The sequence below is a fragment of the Pristiophorus japonicus genome, chromosome 17 (assembly GCF_044704955.1).
Source record: "Pristiophorus japonicus isolate sPriJap1 chromosome 17, sPriJap1.hap1, whole genome shotgun sequence".
Taxonomy (NCBI): domain Eukaryota; kingdom Metazoa; phylum Chordata; class Chondrichthyes; family Pristiophoridae; genus Pristiophorus; species Pristiophorus japonicus.
Genome location: NC_091993.1, coordinates 96,059,400 through 96,077,722, shown reverse-complemented (window position 1 = coordinate 96,077,722; position 18,323 = coordinate 96,059,400). Strand labels below are relative to the sequence as shown.

General features: G+C 44.9%; 1 protein-coding gene across 2 annotated transcripts in view; it reads left to right on the top strand.

Annotated features, from left to right (window-relative positions):
- Positions 1 to 18,323, top strand: part of inavab (innate immunity activator b) — an 82,578-nt gene that overhangs the window by 41,888 nt on the left and 22,367 nt on the right. For both annotated transcript variants that reach the window (XM_070858952.1, XM_070858953.1), the window contains exons 8-9: positions 5,679 to 5,831; positions 7,299 to 8,025. In XM_070858952.1, the coding sequence (XP_070715053.1) occupies positions 5,679 to 5,831; positions 7,299 to 8,025 (880 nt within the window). The remainder of the gene's footprint in view (positions 1 to 5,678; positions 5,832 to 7,298; positions 8,026 to 18,323) is intronic.

The window sequence follows — 18,323 nt, the reverse complement described above, 5'->3', positions numbered from 1 at the left end:
CTGCTATTGGATATAATGTCAGATTGAGCAAACCTTTGCAGAAACCGAGGGCCTTGAATTTACTGATGCACTGAATGATATAACCTGAGGTTTCCAATTGCAGTATAGTAACTTTCTGTTCATATTAGTTGCCTCCTTTCCACTTTTGGTGCAATTTCGAGACCCCAAAACGTGTTACTGATCTCCGATACTTCAGTTAGACCACACCTTGGAAATCAGAAATCCAGGCCCCAGTGTGCCATGTAACCACAGCAAATTTGTCTGACACTGGGCAAAACCAAAATAGAAACCTGCACACATTGTTAGTTTCTGTCTGAGTTGCCAATGTCTGGTTGATCTATAGATGTGAACCAGTTTTGCATGCTTGACAGCATATCATTGTAATCATGTATTCTGGTAGAATCTATGAGTAAACAGTAATATATGTGACATTCTTGTGGATTATGAACTGGAAAGTGGAATGAATATGGCATTGAACCCTGGAGTTAGTTTAACTGACATATAAATGAAATTAATCGAACCAGCATTGACTGTGCAAATGTAGTGGCTTTACTTTGGCAGTTACTTGATCATTTTTTTGCTGTACAATTACTAATTTCATTTCTGACTGGTGTTGCTATTGTATGCGTTTCCTAACAAACCATGTAACAGTCCAGCATCTAAATCTGGGTAATGATTCCAACCTCCACTTTGAGATTGTTGTGTTCAAACACGGACCCAGTAGTTTTGTGACTTGTATTAATTTTTTTTGACATTACTTTGCTCACTCCAATATTCGCATCAGAACTTGCAGTAATGTCCTATAAGTATAGGCCTTTTACCTTCTGGTAGAAAACATATGTCAGTAATTTCTGTGGCGGTTCCCCCGATTTCCAATCCTGACTTCAGCGGAGGATCGATGGGAATCCTCGGAAAAACAGCGTAGACGGAGATTTACTCCATATCTCCAGAATTTCCACTGATCTTCCGCTGAAGTTGTGGTGGGAGCTTGAGGAACCTCTGTGGAAATTCTATTCCATAATCATTAGCAAACAATCTGACAGAATCTGGACAGTACAGTCTGGTACAAAGGAGCATTTATAAGCGTAAGAATTTCCAGGATGGGGAAAAGACCATTAGGTCTAAAAATTATTTTTCATGGATCAACTCCCTTACCTATCTTTTCACCATGTCCCTCCCTTCTCTCCACAAGTACATCCATTTGTCTCTGGTGCCCATTCAAACTCAATCATTGGGCTGATCTGGTAAATTATTCTGTAGCTATTACTTCTTGGATGACAAACTTTCACCTGACTCGCTCATTTTTAACCCATGTTCCAGTAAACCTCATCTATTGCAATCAGTTCACATCACGGGCCTGAATTTGAGGTCAGAGGCTTCCCGCGGGCGAATGTCTCTGAACCCCAAGAAAAGTACGAACCTACCTGATGGTCCCAGAGGTTCGACCTCTTGCGCTCCGGGGCCTCTACGCGTACGCATGCGTAAAGGCCCACGTATCCCGGGGCGCACGCGATTCGCAAATGCCCCTGGGATCACGTGGGCCGGCCCAACCAATCAAAAAGGGGAATCCCCATTATGCTTATGGGGATTCCATTTGCGTACAGATTCCCCATAAGCATGAATAGGAATCCCCTAAAAACACAATTACGCACCAGTGAAATAAAAATAAATTAAATGTTCAAAATTAATTAAAATACAATTAAATTAAACATATAAAACTCTTATGCTGGTAAAAGAAGGCCCCTACCACAGGCATTCGCTGGGCAGTAATTGGGCAAATAGCCCAACTCTCCACCAGCGAATGTCCATTTCCCGGGGATGCGGTGGATCTGTCAAGCTGAAACTTGACAGATCGCAAGTTCTGCGTTTTCGCACATGGGCCTCGTGGTCATATGCCCCGGAAAATCTGGGCCCACGTGTTCATCTTATCATGGTCTGAGTTCCACTTCCGAAGGCACTTCAGCCATGACCAAAGAAACTGTTACAATGAGATATCTGTCATCAAAAAGGTTCCTCTGTAGATTTTCGCAAAATGTGTTGCCTTAATTCTTTTCACTTAAATAGCCAACATGTTTGCAGTTAAAAAAAATTCTGGTTAGAAGGAGAGGTTATCAGCTGTCAACCACAGGTATATATTTATTTAATTTAACCCCTTGTTATATTGCTAGCCTTTGCAAAACTGGGATACATTAAATGCCATCTTACTCCTGCTGCCTGGGTTACAGTGGTGCCCTGGTTTCCTCCAAAACTCTGGGGGGCGTTAATGGGGGGCACCGAGGTTACTGCCTGGGGGAAAGAGGTCAATAGCGCCTCCGGGGAAATTAGCCCAGAGGTTTGAGAGTCATTGTGTCATTGGCGCTGCGCTTTGCGACCCAGGTTGGCGCACGCACAGTGATGACATCATCACTGTGCACACCGACCCCTCACCGCCCTGCGGCAATCCCTTTGTGCCCCGCAGGCCATGAGGCTGGCGCCAGCTGATGTCACTGCCCGACATCTGCCGCTGGGGCACCCCTTAAAGGGGAGGCCGTTTGCACTGTGAGCTGTCATACTTTTGTGTCGGATGACTCTTCTGTCGGTCCAACACAGGTGGCCGTCGCCTTGATTGGGCTACCATCCTGCAGCCGGCACTCCATTTTGGGTGTCGGGCTGTTAGCCTGGTCAAGGGCGTCCCTGGTGACCCAGTGACAGCTGCAGAGCGCGCAGTGACCCGCCCCTTTAATTGAAGGGAAGGGACGTTCTGCTGCCTTAACGTTACATGGAGCATGGAGGACTGTCCCGGGAGCGCCCACTCCATGGACGCGGAGCACCTCCAATATCGCTCCGTCTCCATTGAGGGTCGGAAGGACCGAATGCCACGCCGGGGAGTGGAAATTCTGGTCCGGGCGATTAATATCCCGGTCCCGGAAGGTTACCACCTCCAAACGGGGCACAGGGCAATTTTGCCCCCAGTGTGTCCATAATTACATAAATGTAGTGCCACTTCTAGGTTCAGAAGACTAGAGCATACAGTCTGTTTCATTCAGCCACACATGTTCAATCTGCTTAACTGTTTGAACCTACCAGTCTAAATTTATGGGGTGAGGTGGAGAAGAGGGTTCAACACATGGCAGTATGTAGACAGGATCGAATACACATTGTGGTGTCATGACCCTCATTTGCTTTGCTGGATCCTGCTGTTTGACTGGATGTGTCACAGTGCTACTCAAGTGTCAAGCCAACTGCTTCATGGGTCTTACTGGAAGCAGAGCAAGCCAATCAGAGCAATTTGGTTCTTTTGTTCTAGGATTTTGACACCGAGTGTGATCATCATAGGCAGTCCCTCGAATCGAGGATGACTTGCTTCCACGTCAAAAAGTTCATAGGTGTTTCAATGATGGACCTAAAAATCCAGGTCCGAACTAAATCTTGAAGGATGGAAGATGCCTGTGCTTGGATTTTTTTTAATGTGTGGTGGACCAAGACCTAGCTTGACAGAGCTAGGTCTTGGTCCAGTAGCAAGGATTAACCAAGACGTCTAGAGACCAGCTCTGCTGCACGGACTTAGTGCGCTCACATATCGCAGTGTGGGCTGGCCCGTGCTGCCCCTGAGCCCTCAGCTCTTCTGGGCCCTGAACTCATGCCTCTCCTGGGCTCCGATCACGTCCCTCTACAATCTCTCACTGCTCCGTCGCCCTGACCTCGCCGCTCCTTCGCCCCGACCTCGCCGCTCCTACTGTACCTGCCCACGCTCCATTCACCGACCTGGACCCTTGATGATGTCACTCTTCACTGCCGTTGCTCTCCTGCTCCAGCACGTACTGCTCCCTGGAGTGGTGTGCCACCACGCTGCTCCTTCCACTCCACGGCCTGCTTTGATGGTGCTCGCAGGCCGGGGGCCATGCAGACTGCTGGACTACAGTACCGGGTGTATGGTACTACAGGCTGTGGTGGGAAATTCTAACATAACAAGGGCTTGAAGTATGCACAACTCAAAGCACTGAACCATTAAAAGGGAGACAATTAAAGTTGGCTCATGTTAAGCTGTTCATTATTTTTGTAAAAAGAAACCCAAATGAAAATATATAATAAGAACATAAGAAACAGGAACAGGAGTAGGCCATACGGCCCCTCGAGCCTGCTCCGCCATTCAATAAGATCATGGCTGATCTGATCATGGACTCAGCTCCACTTCCCCGCCCGCTCCCCATAACCCCTTATCCTTTAAGAAACTGTCTATTTCTGTCTTAAATTTATTCAATGTCCCAGCTTTCACAGCTCTCTGAGGCAGCGAATTCCAGATTTACAACCCTCTGAGAGATGAAATTTCTTCTCATCTCCGTTTTAAATGGGCGATCCCTTATTAAAAGATCATGCCCGCTAGTTCTAGTCTCCCCCATCTATGGAAACATCCTCTCTGCATCCACCTTGTCAAGCCTCCTCATAATCTTATACGTTTCGATAAGATCACCTCTCATTCTTCTGAATTCCAATGAGTAGAGGCCCAACCTACTCAACCTTTCCTCATAAGTCAAACCCCTCATCCTCGGAATCAACCTAGTGAACCTTCTCTGAACTGCCATCCTTTCGTAAATATGGAAACCAAAATTGCACGCAGTATTCCAGGTATGGCCTAATACCTTATATAGCTGCAGTAAGACTTCCCTGCTTTTATACTCCATCCCCTTTGCAATAAAGGTCAAGATACCATTAGCCTTCCTGATCACTTGCTGTACCTGCATACTATCCTTTTATGTTTCATGCACAAGTACCCCCAGGTCCCGTTGTACTGCGGCACTTTGCAAACTTTCTCCATTTAAATAATAACTTGCTCTTTGATTTTTTCCGCCGAAGTGCATGACCTCACACTTTTCAACATTATACACCATCTGCCAAATTTTTTCCCACTCACTTAGCTTATCTATGTCCTTTTGCAGATTTTTTGTGTCCTCCTCACACATTGCTTTTCCTCCCATCTTTGTATCATCAGCAAATTTGGCTATGTTACACTCAGTCCTTTCTTTCAAGTCGTTAATATAGATTCTAAATAGTTGGTGTCCCAGCACTGATCCCTGCGGCACCCCACTAGTTATTGGTTGCCAACCAGAGAATGAACCGTTTATCCCGACTCTCTGTCCTCTGTTAGTTAGCCAATCCTCTATCCATGCTAATATATTACCCCCCAACCCTGTGAACTTTTATCTTGTGCAGTAACCTTTTATGTGGCACTTTGTCAAATGCCTTCTGGAAGTCCAAATTCACCACATCCACTGGTTCCTCTTTACCCCACCCTGTTCGTTACATCCTATTGATATAAACCTGTTGGAAAATGTAAGAAGGTTTAGATGTATGATATTTATGTGGCTTAGTAATAACCACAAAAAATGTATCAGTGCAATAAACTTCAGATATGTTTTGCATCAAAACATTCTTGGCATAATGCAATACTGCAATGTCTAGCATTACCTTAAATGAAGCTGAGTGTGTTACTAAACTCATGGAAATTTGGACAGTTCAGGCATTGTGCATAATCTAATTTTTTTCCTTATTGTTTCCATTTGGTTTTACGATGGCCCATTGACAGAAAACTCCCCAACACTTGTGCAACAATTCATGCTGCGTGTGTTACTAAACCCATGGAAATTTAAGAGATAGTTTTATATTTCCATCGTCAATTTTGTTTTCTTTAAACTTTTCAGCAGTCCAGCAGTGACTCCATCAGATTCTGTCCTGGGAGATCTCCCATCTTTTCAGCATTTTGAAATGAGGAATGGCCCGTATCAGAATCATAACTCAGCAAGTGCACCATCAACTCCAGAAATGCGAGGACGCATCCACCATCAAACAGCGAGGTAGGGAGGAATGAAATAAATGTTCTTATATATTTGATCTAGTAACGGGAATCGGTTCCAATCCGACTAAACACTACGTGCAAGTATATTCTAAAACTCCAAATAAGAACATAAGAATATGAGAAAAGGTGCAGGAGCAGGCCTTAAGGGCTCCTCGAACCTGCTCCACCATTCAATAAGATCATGGCTGATCATCGACCTCAACTCCACTTTCCCGACCGATCTCCATATCCCTTGATTCCCCTAGACTCCAAAAACCTATCTATCTCAGCCTTGAATATATTCAGAAACTCAGCATCCACAGCCCTTTGGGGTAGAGTATTCCAAAGGTTTACAACCCTCTGACTGAAGAAATTCCTCCTCATCTCAGTCTTAAATGGACTACCCCTTATCCTGAGACTGTGCCCCCTTGTTCTGGACACTCCAGCCAGGGGAAACAACATCTCAGCATCTAAATAGGAGCCACATAACTCATCTGTGGGATAAATATTATTTGCCAGCAAATCCTTTCTATCTATTGCCAGTTGTGTGAGTATTGAAACCTTGTTGTGCCGAATGCTTATGTGTGGAATTTGAACCAGCTCTGAATACCTACAGAATACTTTTGACATGCAATATCAAACTAACCAGGCGCAGGCATCTAATTTACACCACAACAAAAGATTCACATACAACAGACCTTCAAACAAACTGTAAAATAGATCAATCGCCACCACCCCTTAACTAGGGGATTAATTTAAAACTCTCTTAACATTTGCGTCAAGTATTAACAAATAGTCCAACATATTAAAACCAAAAGGACCCGAAGCAATTTAACTTCAAAAATATTCTTTGAGTCTAGGAATTAAAAACGTTGACTACATACTTGGTCAACAGTGTGATATATAGCATTACTTAAGAACAAAGAAATAGGAGCAGGAGTAGGCCATTTGGCCCTTCAAGCATGCTCCACCATTCGATAAGATCATGGTTGATCTTCTACCTCAACTCTACCTCCTCGCACTTTCCCCATATCCTTTGATTCCCTTAATATCCAAATATTTATCGATCTCTGTCTTGAATATACAGCCCTCTGGGGTAGAGAATTCCAAAGATTCACAACCCTTTGAGTGAAGAAATGTCTCCTCATCTCAGTCCTAAATAGCAGACCTCTTATTCTGAGACTGTGATCCCTGGTTCTAAACTCCCCTGCCAGGGGAAGTATCCTCCCAGCATCTACCTTAAGTAGATAATTTGTAGATGAAATTGTGAATATACAGTAGCACCTGTAGCCTTGGGTTGCAGCATTAGAATATAGATGCAACCATTTCTATAAGGCATAGCTAACAATTTACTCCTATAGAGTCCTTAATCTGTAGTCAGTGGTTTTGTATTTTGATTTATAGACAGATGAGAGATGAATGGCTGGAGTATTTATTTAAGGTTAATGTGACTATCTAACTAATTTTACCTTTCTTGATGCCACAGATATTTGGATGTGAGCCCTTTCCCAGCAACTTCTGATCAAAGAGGCCGCACCCTGCTTCCCCAGAGAAGACCGACAAATTATACTGTTATTGTGCCAGGTTATCGGGCTCCTGGAAATAAAGACAATGATAGTTTGCACATGATGCCATATTCTTTGAGTGGATACGCCAGCTCAGAGTCTAATAGCTCTGGAACCTCAACTCCAACATATATTCCATCAGCTCATGAATATAATGCAGCAGCAACCAGACATTGGCAAAAGTACAACTTGCCTGCAAACATGGGAACACCCATATTACACGGTGGTGGATTTTACCAGTGCAATCCAAGCCAGCCTTTCTCCCATTATAGAGTAGTTGAGCGCACAGAGGGAAATCCGCCAGGCCAAGTGTGGGAAAATGACCCAAATCGACAATACACCACTGTGCAATACTTAAACCCTCCACTGTACAGAGAGTGCCATTACAGTGATGAGAACAATTCACTGACTGTGCAGCGAATTACTCCATCCCACTGCAGGATCGTACGGACGCCTTCTCTGAAAGAATACCCTAACAGGGGCTTGCTCAGGGAAGTTGTATCAGAGGAGCTACAGTCATGGCATGAGCGAACCAGGCAGAGGAATGGACGGCCTCGCTCACTGGACAGACAGGGCGCCTTTCGTGGTCCACGTACACAGAGCAGAGGTCGAGAGCAGTACGTGCGTTGGCCGGCACACCCTATTCAGGTGAGACTACGCAAAAGGTGACAAGGCAGATTTCTAGAGGACAGAGTGCATCAGGTAAATGAACTAAAATAAATAGATATAACCGATTATAATGTATGAGTTCCTACAAAGCAGAATTTTAAGTTTACACCATTCTTGATTGCATGTGGAAAGGGCATAACATTTTTATGGATGCAAACCAAGCATTTCATACGTATTTTGTACGGAACTGGGCAGAAAATATAGATCCATGGACCTGGTTTGGTGATTTTCATAGACTGTGGCATTTTCTGTTGTATAATCTCCTGTAAAATATGCTCCTACCCGAACTTATTTTAATGTCTTGCTGTGGATCTAAAAAGATTTTGAGACAGTTTGTAGCCAACATGTGGATGAGATGAAAAATCCAGACATTTATACTGTTTTATTTATGGCTGATTCTTTTCCTAATATACCAGGTTGTATTGGCAGTAAGGATGGCACATAATAAAAAAAACAATGAGGGTGAGGAACTGAAAATGAAAAGAGGGTTAGGACTTATCATAATGCCGAATAGTCCAGTCACTGGCTGTTGTTACAGGTTTTGAATTTTCTTTTTCATTGATGACAAATTACTACATCTCACAGATTGCATACTATCAGAGAAATCCCTTATGATTTATTAATATTTATATATTCAGATTTTTCCCTATTTTTCTCCTCTCCTCTTCTGAAAGAAAGCAAATTGTATAATTTGGCGCTCCCAGTGCAGAGCTTCACATGACAAAGCAAACAAACTTATAGAGCGCCTTTAATGATCTCCCAACGTCCCAAAGCGATACACAGCCAATAAAGCACTTCTGAAGTGTGGTCACTGTGGTATTGTAGGGAAATGTGGCAGGCGATTGGCACACAGCAAGATCCCACAGACAGCATTGAGATAAACAACTAGATCATCTGTTTTGGTGATGTTGGTTGAAGGATAAATATTGGTCAGGAAATCTGGAGAACTCCCCTGCTCTTCTTTGCATAGGGCCATGGGATCCTCGACATCCATCGGAGAGGGCAGGCTTAATGGTTTAATGTCTCATCCGAAAGACAGCATCTTAAACAGTGCAGCACTTCCTCAGTATCACCGTAGATTATGCACTTAACGTCTCTGGAGTTCTGACTCAAAGGAGAAAGTGCGACCACTGAGCTAAGACTGACACCTAGATCAGCAGAACTCTATAAATAACACAAAGGGCCCAAGTTTCCACAAGAAAAAAAACGGGCGCCCCTCCGAGCTGGGCGCCCGTTTTTCGCGCCTAAAACAATCCTTGGTATTCTCCACCTACTTACAGGTCCTCTGGCCCTCGGCGCAGCCAGCACGAGCTGTGGGGGGGGGCGGAGCCAGGTCCCGGCGCTGAAAACAGTGCCGGGACCTCTGCACATGCGCGCTACAGTCGGCACGCAAGTGCAGTAGCTCCAGGCGCTGAACTGTGTGGGAGGGGCCCGAAGCACGCAGCCCCTAGCCCTGGCTGAATGGCCTCACTGGGGCTGCGTGAATGAGGCTCCTCCCACGGCCAGCTCCTGCTCCCCCCCCGACCAGACCCGACACTCGCATCCCCCCCCCCCTCTCTCTCTCCCTCCCCCCCCCTCTCTCTCTCTCTCTCTCTCTCTCTCTCTCTCTCCTCCCTCCCCCCCTCTCTCCCTCCCTCCCCTCTCTCTCTCCCTCCCTCCCCCCCTCTCTCCCCCTCTCTCTCTCCCTCCCTCCCCCCCTCTCTCCCCCTCTCTCTCCCTCCCCCCTCTCTCTCTCCCTCCCCCCCTCTCTCTCTCCCTCCCTCTCTCTCTCCCTCCCTCCCTCCCTCCCCCCTCTCTCCCCTCTCTCTCTCTCTCCCTCTCTCTCCCTCCCTCCCCTCTCTCTCTCTCTCCCTCCCTCTCTCTCCCTCCCTCCCCCCTCTCTCCCTCCCCCCTCTCTCTCTCCCTCCCTCCCTCCCCCTCTCTCTCTCTCCCTCCCCCTCTCTCTCTCTCCCTCCCCTCTCTCTCCCTCCCCTCTCCCCTTCTCTCCCTCCCTCCCCTCTCTCTCCCTCCCTCCCCTCTCTCTCTCTCCCTCCCTTCTCTCTCCCTCCCTCCCTCCCCTCTCCCTCCCTCCCTCCCTCCCCTCTCTCTCTCTCTCTCTCCCTCCCTCCCTCCCCCCCTCTCTCTCTCTCCCTCCCCCCCCTCTCTCACTCTCCCTCCCTCTCTCTCTCTCTCTCCCGCTCCCGCTCCTGCTCAGCGGCACGAACGGCTGCAGAATTCTCCCTGGCTGAAGCACTTTCACATAGGTAGGAAGATGGTTTATTTAATCTTTTCTTGGCTTATAAATGTTTATTCAGGTTGGATTTATTTGTATAATATTTGTAGAAGTATAAATAAGGATTTATTGTCGAATTTAATGAGTTCCCTTCCCCCCCCGCCTCCCCCCCACCTCGTTCTGGATGCCTAATTTGTAACCTGCGCCTGATTTTTTAATGTGTAGAACAGGTTTTTCAGTTCTACAAAAATCTTCACTGGCTCCATTCTACTTTAGTTTGGAGTACATTTTCACTGTGGAAACTTTCAAATCAGGCGTCAGTGGCCGGACACGCCTCCTTTTGAAGAAAAAATTCTGTTCTAAACTAGAACTGTTCTACCTGACTAGAACTGCAGAAAAAAAAATGTGGAGAATTGCGATTTCTAAAATAGTCCGTTCTCCACCAGTTGCTCCTAAAAATCAGGCGCGAATCATGTGGAAACTTGGGCCCAAAATTTGTCCCTCAAAAAGAATGATATCTGTACATAAGTCTGATTCAATAGAGGTTGGTTTCCTGCATTCTACATAGGTACTTCATTAAAAAGTAATCATGGAATGATGGTCAGACCTCTTTAAGCCATTATGTTTCTGTTCATTGTTAATTTAATGAAAGGACAAACTAATATACAACAAGATTCCTGTAATCTTGCCTCTGTGCCAGCTTTTACAATCTCTTTACAGTATTTTTGTTAACTTAATAATGTCCTTCTGGAACAATCTCAATCACAAATTAAATAAAATCAAATACTCGATACATAGCAAATGTATGCGTCAGAGTACTTAATTAATGCAACCTGCTGAGATATAATCTTAAAAGAACCTAACTCTGAAAAAGCACCTGAATTAACTTCTGCTCAGTAGAACTATTTTCATCTAAAAGGCTGATGATTTATCAGCATTTGCCAATCAATGAATTGAAGTTGCAGCAATTTTGCATAGAAAGGATACAATTCAAAAAAATTTGGGGCTGTTTTATCTCCACAAAATATTGAAAATACTTATGCCAAATACAGCTTAGAAAGCCAGAAGGAATTGGCTATGTAAATTGTTGAACAGCCATTGGCCGCTTCATGCTCTTTGCGTTGAGACTGGGAATTGCATGAATGGGGATCACATAAAAAGCACATTTAACATAACCAATATATGTTTAAAAATTACATATTTAAAATTAATTAAAATGCAATATAATTAAACATTTAAAACAACATTTTTATTTTATGAAAAATTGATTTTCATCTTGTAAAGGGGCTAAAAATAAAAATAAAAATAAAGGGTTTTTAATGTATAAATGATTTTTTTTTAAACTCTTATGCACAAGGCTTGCTTTTAACAGGCGAAAGAACATAGAAACATAGAAATTTACAGCACAGAAGGAGGCCACTTCAGCCCATCGTGTCCGCGCCGGCTGACAAAGAGCCGCATGGCCCTTAGTCAGCAGCTCTAAAAGTTACAAATAAACCTATGAACAATGACGGAAAGGCAAAGAGCACCCAGCCCAAACAGCCTGCCTCACACAACTGCGACACCTCTTATTCTGAAAACATCTACACTCCACCCCACTGGAGCCATGTGATCTCCTGGGAGAGGCAAAAACCAGATAAAAACCTATGCCAATTTAGGGAGAAAAAATCTGGAAAAATTCCTCTCCGACCCATCGAGGTGATTGACACTAGTCCAGGAGATCACCCTGGCCGTATTCTATTCCCTGCAGTACTTACCATTCATCATCATCATAGGTGGTCCCTCGAACGAGGATGACTTGCTTCCACATGAGCTCACAGATGTTTCAATGAAGAACCCGATGTTCCAGTCCTAAACTCCAATTGAGGGGGTGGAAGATGCCTGTGGTGGATCTTTTTAATGTGTGGTAACCGTTGCACACCAGCCACTACACGGGCTTGACATTACCAAGTACTTACCATTATATCTGCGCTGTCCAACAAAAGGTCATCCAGTCTAATCCCAATTACCAGCTCTAGGTTACTGCACTTTAAGTGCCACCAACCATCTCTTAAAAGTGGTGAGGGTTTCTGCATCCACCATTCTTCCAGGCAGCGAGTTCCAGATCCTCTGCATAAAGAAGCCCCCCCCACCCACCTCAAATCCTCTCTAAACCTTCCACCAACCACCTTAAAACTATGCCCCCTCGTAATAGACCCCTCCACCAATGGAAATAGACCCTTACTATCCACTATGAGCAGGCCCCTCAATATTTTGTACACCTCAATGAGGTCTCTTCTCAACCTCCTCTGTTCCAATGAGAACAAACCCAGCCTATCCAATCTGTCCTCATAACTAAGATTCTCCATTCCAGGCAGCATCCTCGTAAATTTCCTCTGCACCCTCTCTAGTGCAATCACGTCTTTCCTATAATACAGCGACCAGAACTGCACTCAGTGCTCCAGCTGTGGCCTAACCAAAGTATTATACAATTTAAGTATAACCTCCCTGCTCTTATATTCTATGCCTCGGCCAATAAAGACAAGCATTATATATGCCTTCTTATCCACCTGGCCTGCTACTTTCAGGGATCTGTGGACAAGCAAGCGTCCCCCTCCCCTTTTATAGGGGGCACATAGAATTAATGATTTTATGGCCCAAAAAAATTGGAAAAAAAAAGTCCAAAAAAAAAGTTAAAAAAAAACAAACAAAAAAAAAAGGGCAGTTTGAAAAATGTTTGGAGTGTTCCCCAGATTGGGGGGCATTTGATTTTATGTTTATTTCGTTGTCTAACTAAAAAGAGTTCTGTGGACAAGCACTCCACGGTCCCTTTGTTCATCTGCACTATTAAGTGGCTTACTGCTTAATGTCTATACCCTTTCCTTATTAGCCCTCCCAAAATGCATCACCTCACACTTATCTGAATTAAATTTCATTTGCCACTGCTCTGCCCACCTGACCAGTAGATTGATATCCTCCTGCAACCCATGACTTTCCTCTTCATTATTAACCACACAGCCAATTTTAGTGTCGTCTGCAAACTTCTTAATCATACTCCCTATATTCAAATCTAAATCATTGATATATACCACAAAAAGCAAGGGACCCAGTACTAAACCCTGTAGAACCTCACTGGAAACATGCTTCCAGTCACAAAAATATCCATCAATCATTACCCTTTGCTTCCTACCTCCAAGCCAATTTTGGATCCAACTTGCGAATTTGCCCTGTATCCCATGGGCTTTAACCTTCATGACCAGTCTACCATGTGGGACCTCATCAAAAACCTTGCTAAAGTCCACATATACTGCATCGTACACACTATCTCATCGACCTTCTTAGTTATCTCCTCAAAAAATTCAATCCGATTAGTCAAACACGATCTTCCCTTAACAAATCCGTGCTGACTGTCCCTAATTAATCCTTGCCTTACCAAATGCAGATTTATCCTGTCTTTCAGGATTTTTTCCAATAATTTTCCCACCACTGAGGTTAGGCTGACAGGCCTGTAATTACTCGGCCTATCCCTTTTTCCCTTCTTAAACAAGGGTACTACATTAGCAGTCCTCCAATCCTCCAATCATCATGTCCAGGTCCAAAGAGGATTGGAAAATGATGGTCAAGGCCTCTGTTATTTCCTCTTTTACTTCGCTCAACAACCTGGGATGCATTTCATCCGGGCCTGGGGACTTATCTACTTTCAAAGCTGTTAAACCCCTTAATATTTCCTCTCACTATATTTATTTCATCCAGAATATTACACTCCTCCTCGATAGCAGTATCTGCCTTACCCCTTTCCTTTGTGAAAACAGATGCAAAATATTCATTAAGAACCCTACCAACATCTTCCGCCTCCACACAAAGATTACCCGCATAGTCTCATAGGCCCTACCCTTTCTTTAGTTACCCTCTTACTCTTAATATATTTATAGAACATCTTAGAGTTTTCCTTAATTTTACTGGCCAAAATTTTCTCGTGCTCTCTCTTAGCATTCTTAATATCCTTTTTAATTTTGCCTCTTAACTTTCTATATTCCTCTAAAGTTTCTAAAATATTTAGCCGTTGGTATATGACATAAGCGTCCCTTTTTTTCTTAATCCTCCCCTGTAAGTCCCTAGACATCCAGGGGGCTCTAGAATTATTTTTCCCAGCCTTTTTTTTTTAAGGGCACATGTTTGGCCTGAGCCTTCCGGATCTCCTCCTTGAATGCCTCCCACTGTTCCGACACTGATTTACCCACAAGTAGCTGTTTCCAGTCCACTATGGCCAAATCACTCCTTAACTTAGCAAAATTAGCTTTTCCCCAATTCAGAACTTTTATTCCAGGCCTATTCTTGTCCTTATCCATAACCAACTTAAATCTGACTGAATTATGGTCACTGGCACCCAAGTGCTCTCCCACTAATACCCCTTCACCTGCCCAGCTTCATTCCCCAAACTAAATCCAAGACCGCCCCCTCTCGTGTTGGGCTTTCTACATACTGACTAAAAAAGTTCTCTTGAATGCATTTCAATAATTCCGCACCCTCTCTACCCTTCACACTAAATCAATATTTGGATAGTTAAAATCCCCAACTATTACTACCCTATGGTTTTTAGACTTCACAGCAATTTGCCTACAATTTGCTCCTCTATCTCCCTCCCACTGTTTGGGGGTCTATAATATATGCCCAGCAGTGTGATCGCCCCTTTTTAATTTTTCAATTCGACCCATATGGCCTCATTTGATGATCTCTCTAACATATCATCCCTCCTCACCACTGTAATCGTTTATTTAATCAGTACCACAACACCCCCACCACCCCCCTTTTTACCCCCCTCTCTGTCTTGTCTAAAAATCCTGCAGCCAGGAATATTGATCAGCCAAACCTGTCCCTCTTTTAGCCATGTTTCTGTAATGGATATAATGTCATACTCCCAAGTGTCTACATGTGCTCTTAGCTCATCCGCCTTATTCGCTATATCATTGCATTAAAGTATATACCATTCAGCACAGGAAGACCTCCTTGCTGACTACATACTAAGCCCTGTTTCCTCTGTTTTACAGATTCGTTTTCTAGATTATTGCTATCCAATTTCTGTTTTACTTCCTTCCCTTTTTAATTTGTTCTCAGGTTCCCATCCCCCTGCCAAGCTAGTTTAAACTATACCCAACAGCACTAGCAAATCTTCCCATGAGGATATTGGTCCCGGCAACCCATCTGGTTTGTACAGGTCCCATCTCCCCCAGAAACGGTCCCAATGCCTCAAAAATTTAAAGCCCTCCCTCCTACACCAACTTTCCAGCCACGTGTTCATCCTCTCTATCCCTCTATTCTTATACTCATTAGCACGTGGCACTGGTAGTAACCTACCTTTGAGGTTCTACCCTTTAATTTTCTTCCTAGCTCCGTGATTTCTTCCTGTAGGACCTCATCCCTTATTTTATCTATGGCGTTGGTCCTGATATGAACCACGACCTCTAGCTATTTACCCTCCCTCCCCCAGGATGCCCTGTGTCCGTTCTGTGACATCCTTGACCCTGGCACCAGGGAGGCACAAAACCATTCGGGAGTCACGTCTAACGGCCGCAGAAACGCCTGTTCGTTCCCCTAACTATAGAATCCCCTATCACTCGAGCTCTTTTGTTCTTCGTCCCTCCCTCCTGTGCAGCTGAGCCACCCGTGGTGCCTTGGCATTGGCTCTAGCTGCACTCCCCACAGGCATCATTGTCCTTACCGATACTCAGAAGTGAATATCGGTTTGAAAGCGAAATGGACTCACGAGGGGACTCCTGCGCTACCTGCCTAGCACACTTACTACGTCTAGTGGTCACCCACTTCCCCTCTACCTGCACATCTTTAAGCTGCGGGGTGACCACCTCCTGAAACGTGCTATCCACGTAGTTCTCAGCCTCGCGGATGCATCATATTGACTCCACCCGCTGCTCCAGCTCCAAAACGCGGAGCTCGAGTAGTTGAAGCTGGAGACACCTCCTGCACACATGGTTGTCTAGGCTGCGCGAAGCATCCAGGACTTCCTACATGCCACAGGATGTGCAGTCCACGGGACTGAGCTGCACTGCCATCCCTCTAGTTAGGTTTATCTAGTTTAAAATCTACTTAAAAAGAAATAGAGAAAAGCGAGCTCCTCACCAACTCACCTCACCTACCTCTGAGGCCTCCGAACTCCCGGTCTCCGAACTCCCGGCCTCCGAACTCCCGGCCTCCGAACTCCCTACTCGCCACCCTCAGGGCCTACCGACTCGCCAACCTCAGGGCCTACTGACTGGCCGACCTCTGCGGCCTCCCGAATCACCGACCTCTGCGGCCTACCAAACTCACCGATCTCCTGAACTCGGACTCCCCCAGAACTCACAGGCTTTCGATGGGCAGATCGCCCAACTCTCCGCCCGCAGAGGCCCTTGACAAATTCTTGACAAATCGCAAGTTCTGGGTTTTCACGCATGCCTAAACCCGGAACTTGCGTAGTCCCTATGAGAACATGCGCACCTCGTACGCACCCGTAGGGGCCGCAAATTACGGCTCAATATAACAATTCATATAATGAGAGAGAGGAACACCAGTTCAAAGCACATGATTACCTTCCATTCAGTCGTAGTGAGTGTTCCTAGTTGTTGTCCAGATTGCTAGAAAGTGCGTCTGTTTGCCTAATATGGAACATACATTCTTCCCCATGGGACACATGCAACTTACCAAAGCCAGAGATCCTAAGCACTAAGTTGACAAGAGCCCTTAAAGTGCACATGGGGTACTGTTGTCAGTTTAATCAACTAAAACTCTGCAGCTTACCATCACAAAGCATTGATACTTTTCCTGCTGTATTTCTAGTTCTGACCACTCTACCTGTTAGGGCATTGGCTTGCAGGGTTATCTGGAGCCTAGTGGTCCAAACACCAGTTACAGGTCTACCTCTTCAGATGTCATCAATGAACCAAACAGTATCATGCCAAGTTAGGCACTGAACCTTGTATATAGACGTACATGCTCACATTCCTGGCCTTCATTCAGCACTTTCTGGCAGCTGTCATCCTAATCCTTGGAGTTTCAGATTCAGCTATATGATGGACCCTGCATTCAGTATGGGGAAAGGATCTAAGCAGAGAATTTGGTTTTCATAATGTTCAGGTCCAATGTTATGTATTTTTAAAAATTCATTCATGGGATGTGGGCATCGCTGGCAAGGTCAGCATTTATTGCCCATCCCTATTGCCCTTCAGAAGATGGTGGTGAGCCGCCATCTTGAACCGCTGCAGTCTGTGTGGTGAAGGTATTCCCAGAGTGTTGTTAGAGAGAGAGTTGCAGGATTTTGACTTACCGATGATATGTTTCCAAGTCAGGATGGTGTATGACTTGGAGTGGGTCTTGGAGGTGGTGGTGTTCCAATGCGCCTGATGCCCTTGTCCTTCTAGGTGGTATCAGGTTTGCTCATCACCAATGATTTAATTGATGTAAGGGCTATGGTAAAAAGATGTGCCTGCCATAAGTCAGGGTCCCAAGTGATATATTAGTGTAAGTCAGAGCCCTTCAAGCAGTTACTGTTTTCCCTTTTGGCCACAAATTCACCTCACAGTTTGTATTGGAACTTGCACATGGATTGAAGGAAGCCTTTGTGATATTCCAAAGCAGAAAGAAGAACTTTTGGAGCATTTGACCTTTATGCCACAAACTTAGCCTGTATTGGGACTTCTCTGTGACTGAAAGGAGTCAGGAAAGGGCAGACAGTGCTCCCCCTCTTTCCACTGTGGCCCACAAGAACTGCCTCCAAGCTTGGATACAAATTAACTATTGGGACAGTCGCTACTCGTGCCTTCCAGCCAATACTTTTGAAATCCTGGGGCAAAATTCAGGATCTCAAAGAGACCCATTAATGCCCATTTGCGACGATCATTCCTAAAAATCGAATGGCCGCTGCTTTAGGGTCAACAGACCGACCCAACCTAAATTCAGGTTGGGTATTTTTTGGCCTGGACCCCATCCCGCCCAAGTAGATGCACCGCCAAATTAAAATCAAATAAATACTTACCTATCCATTTTCAGCTCGATCCGTCAATCCCCCACCGCACGGTCCCCCAGCAGGTTTTTC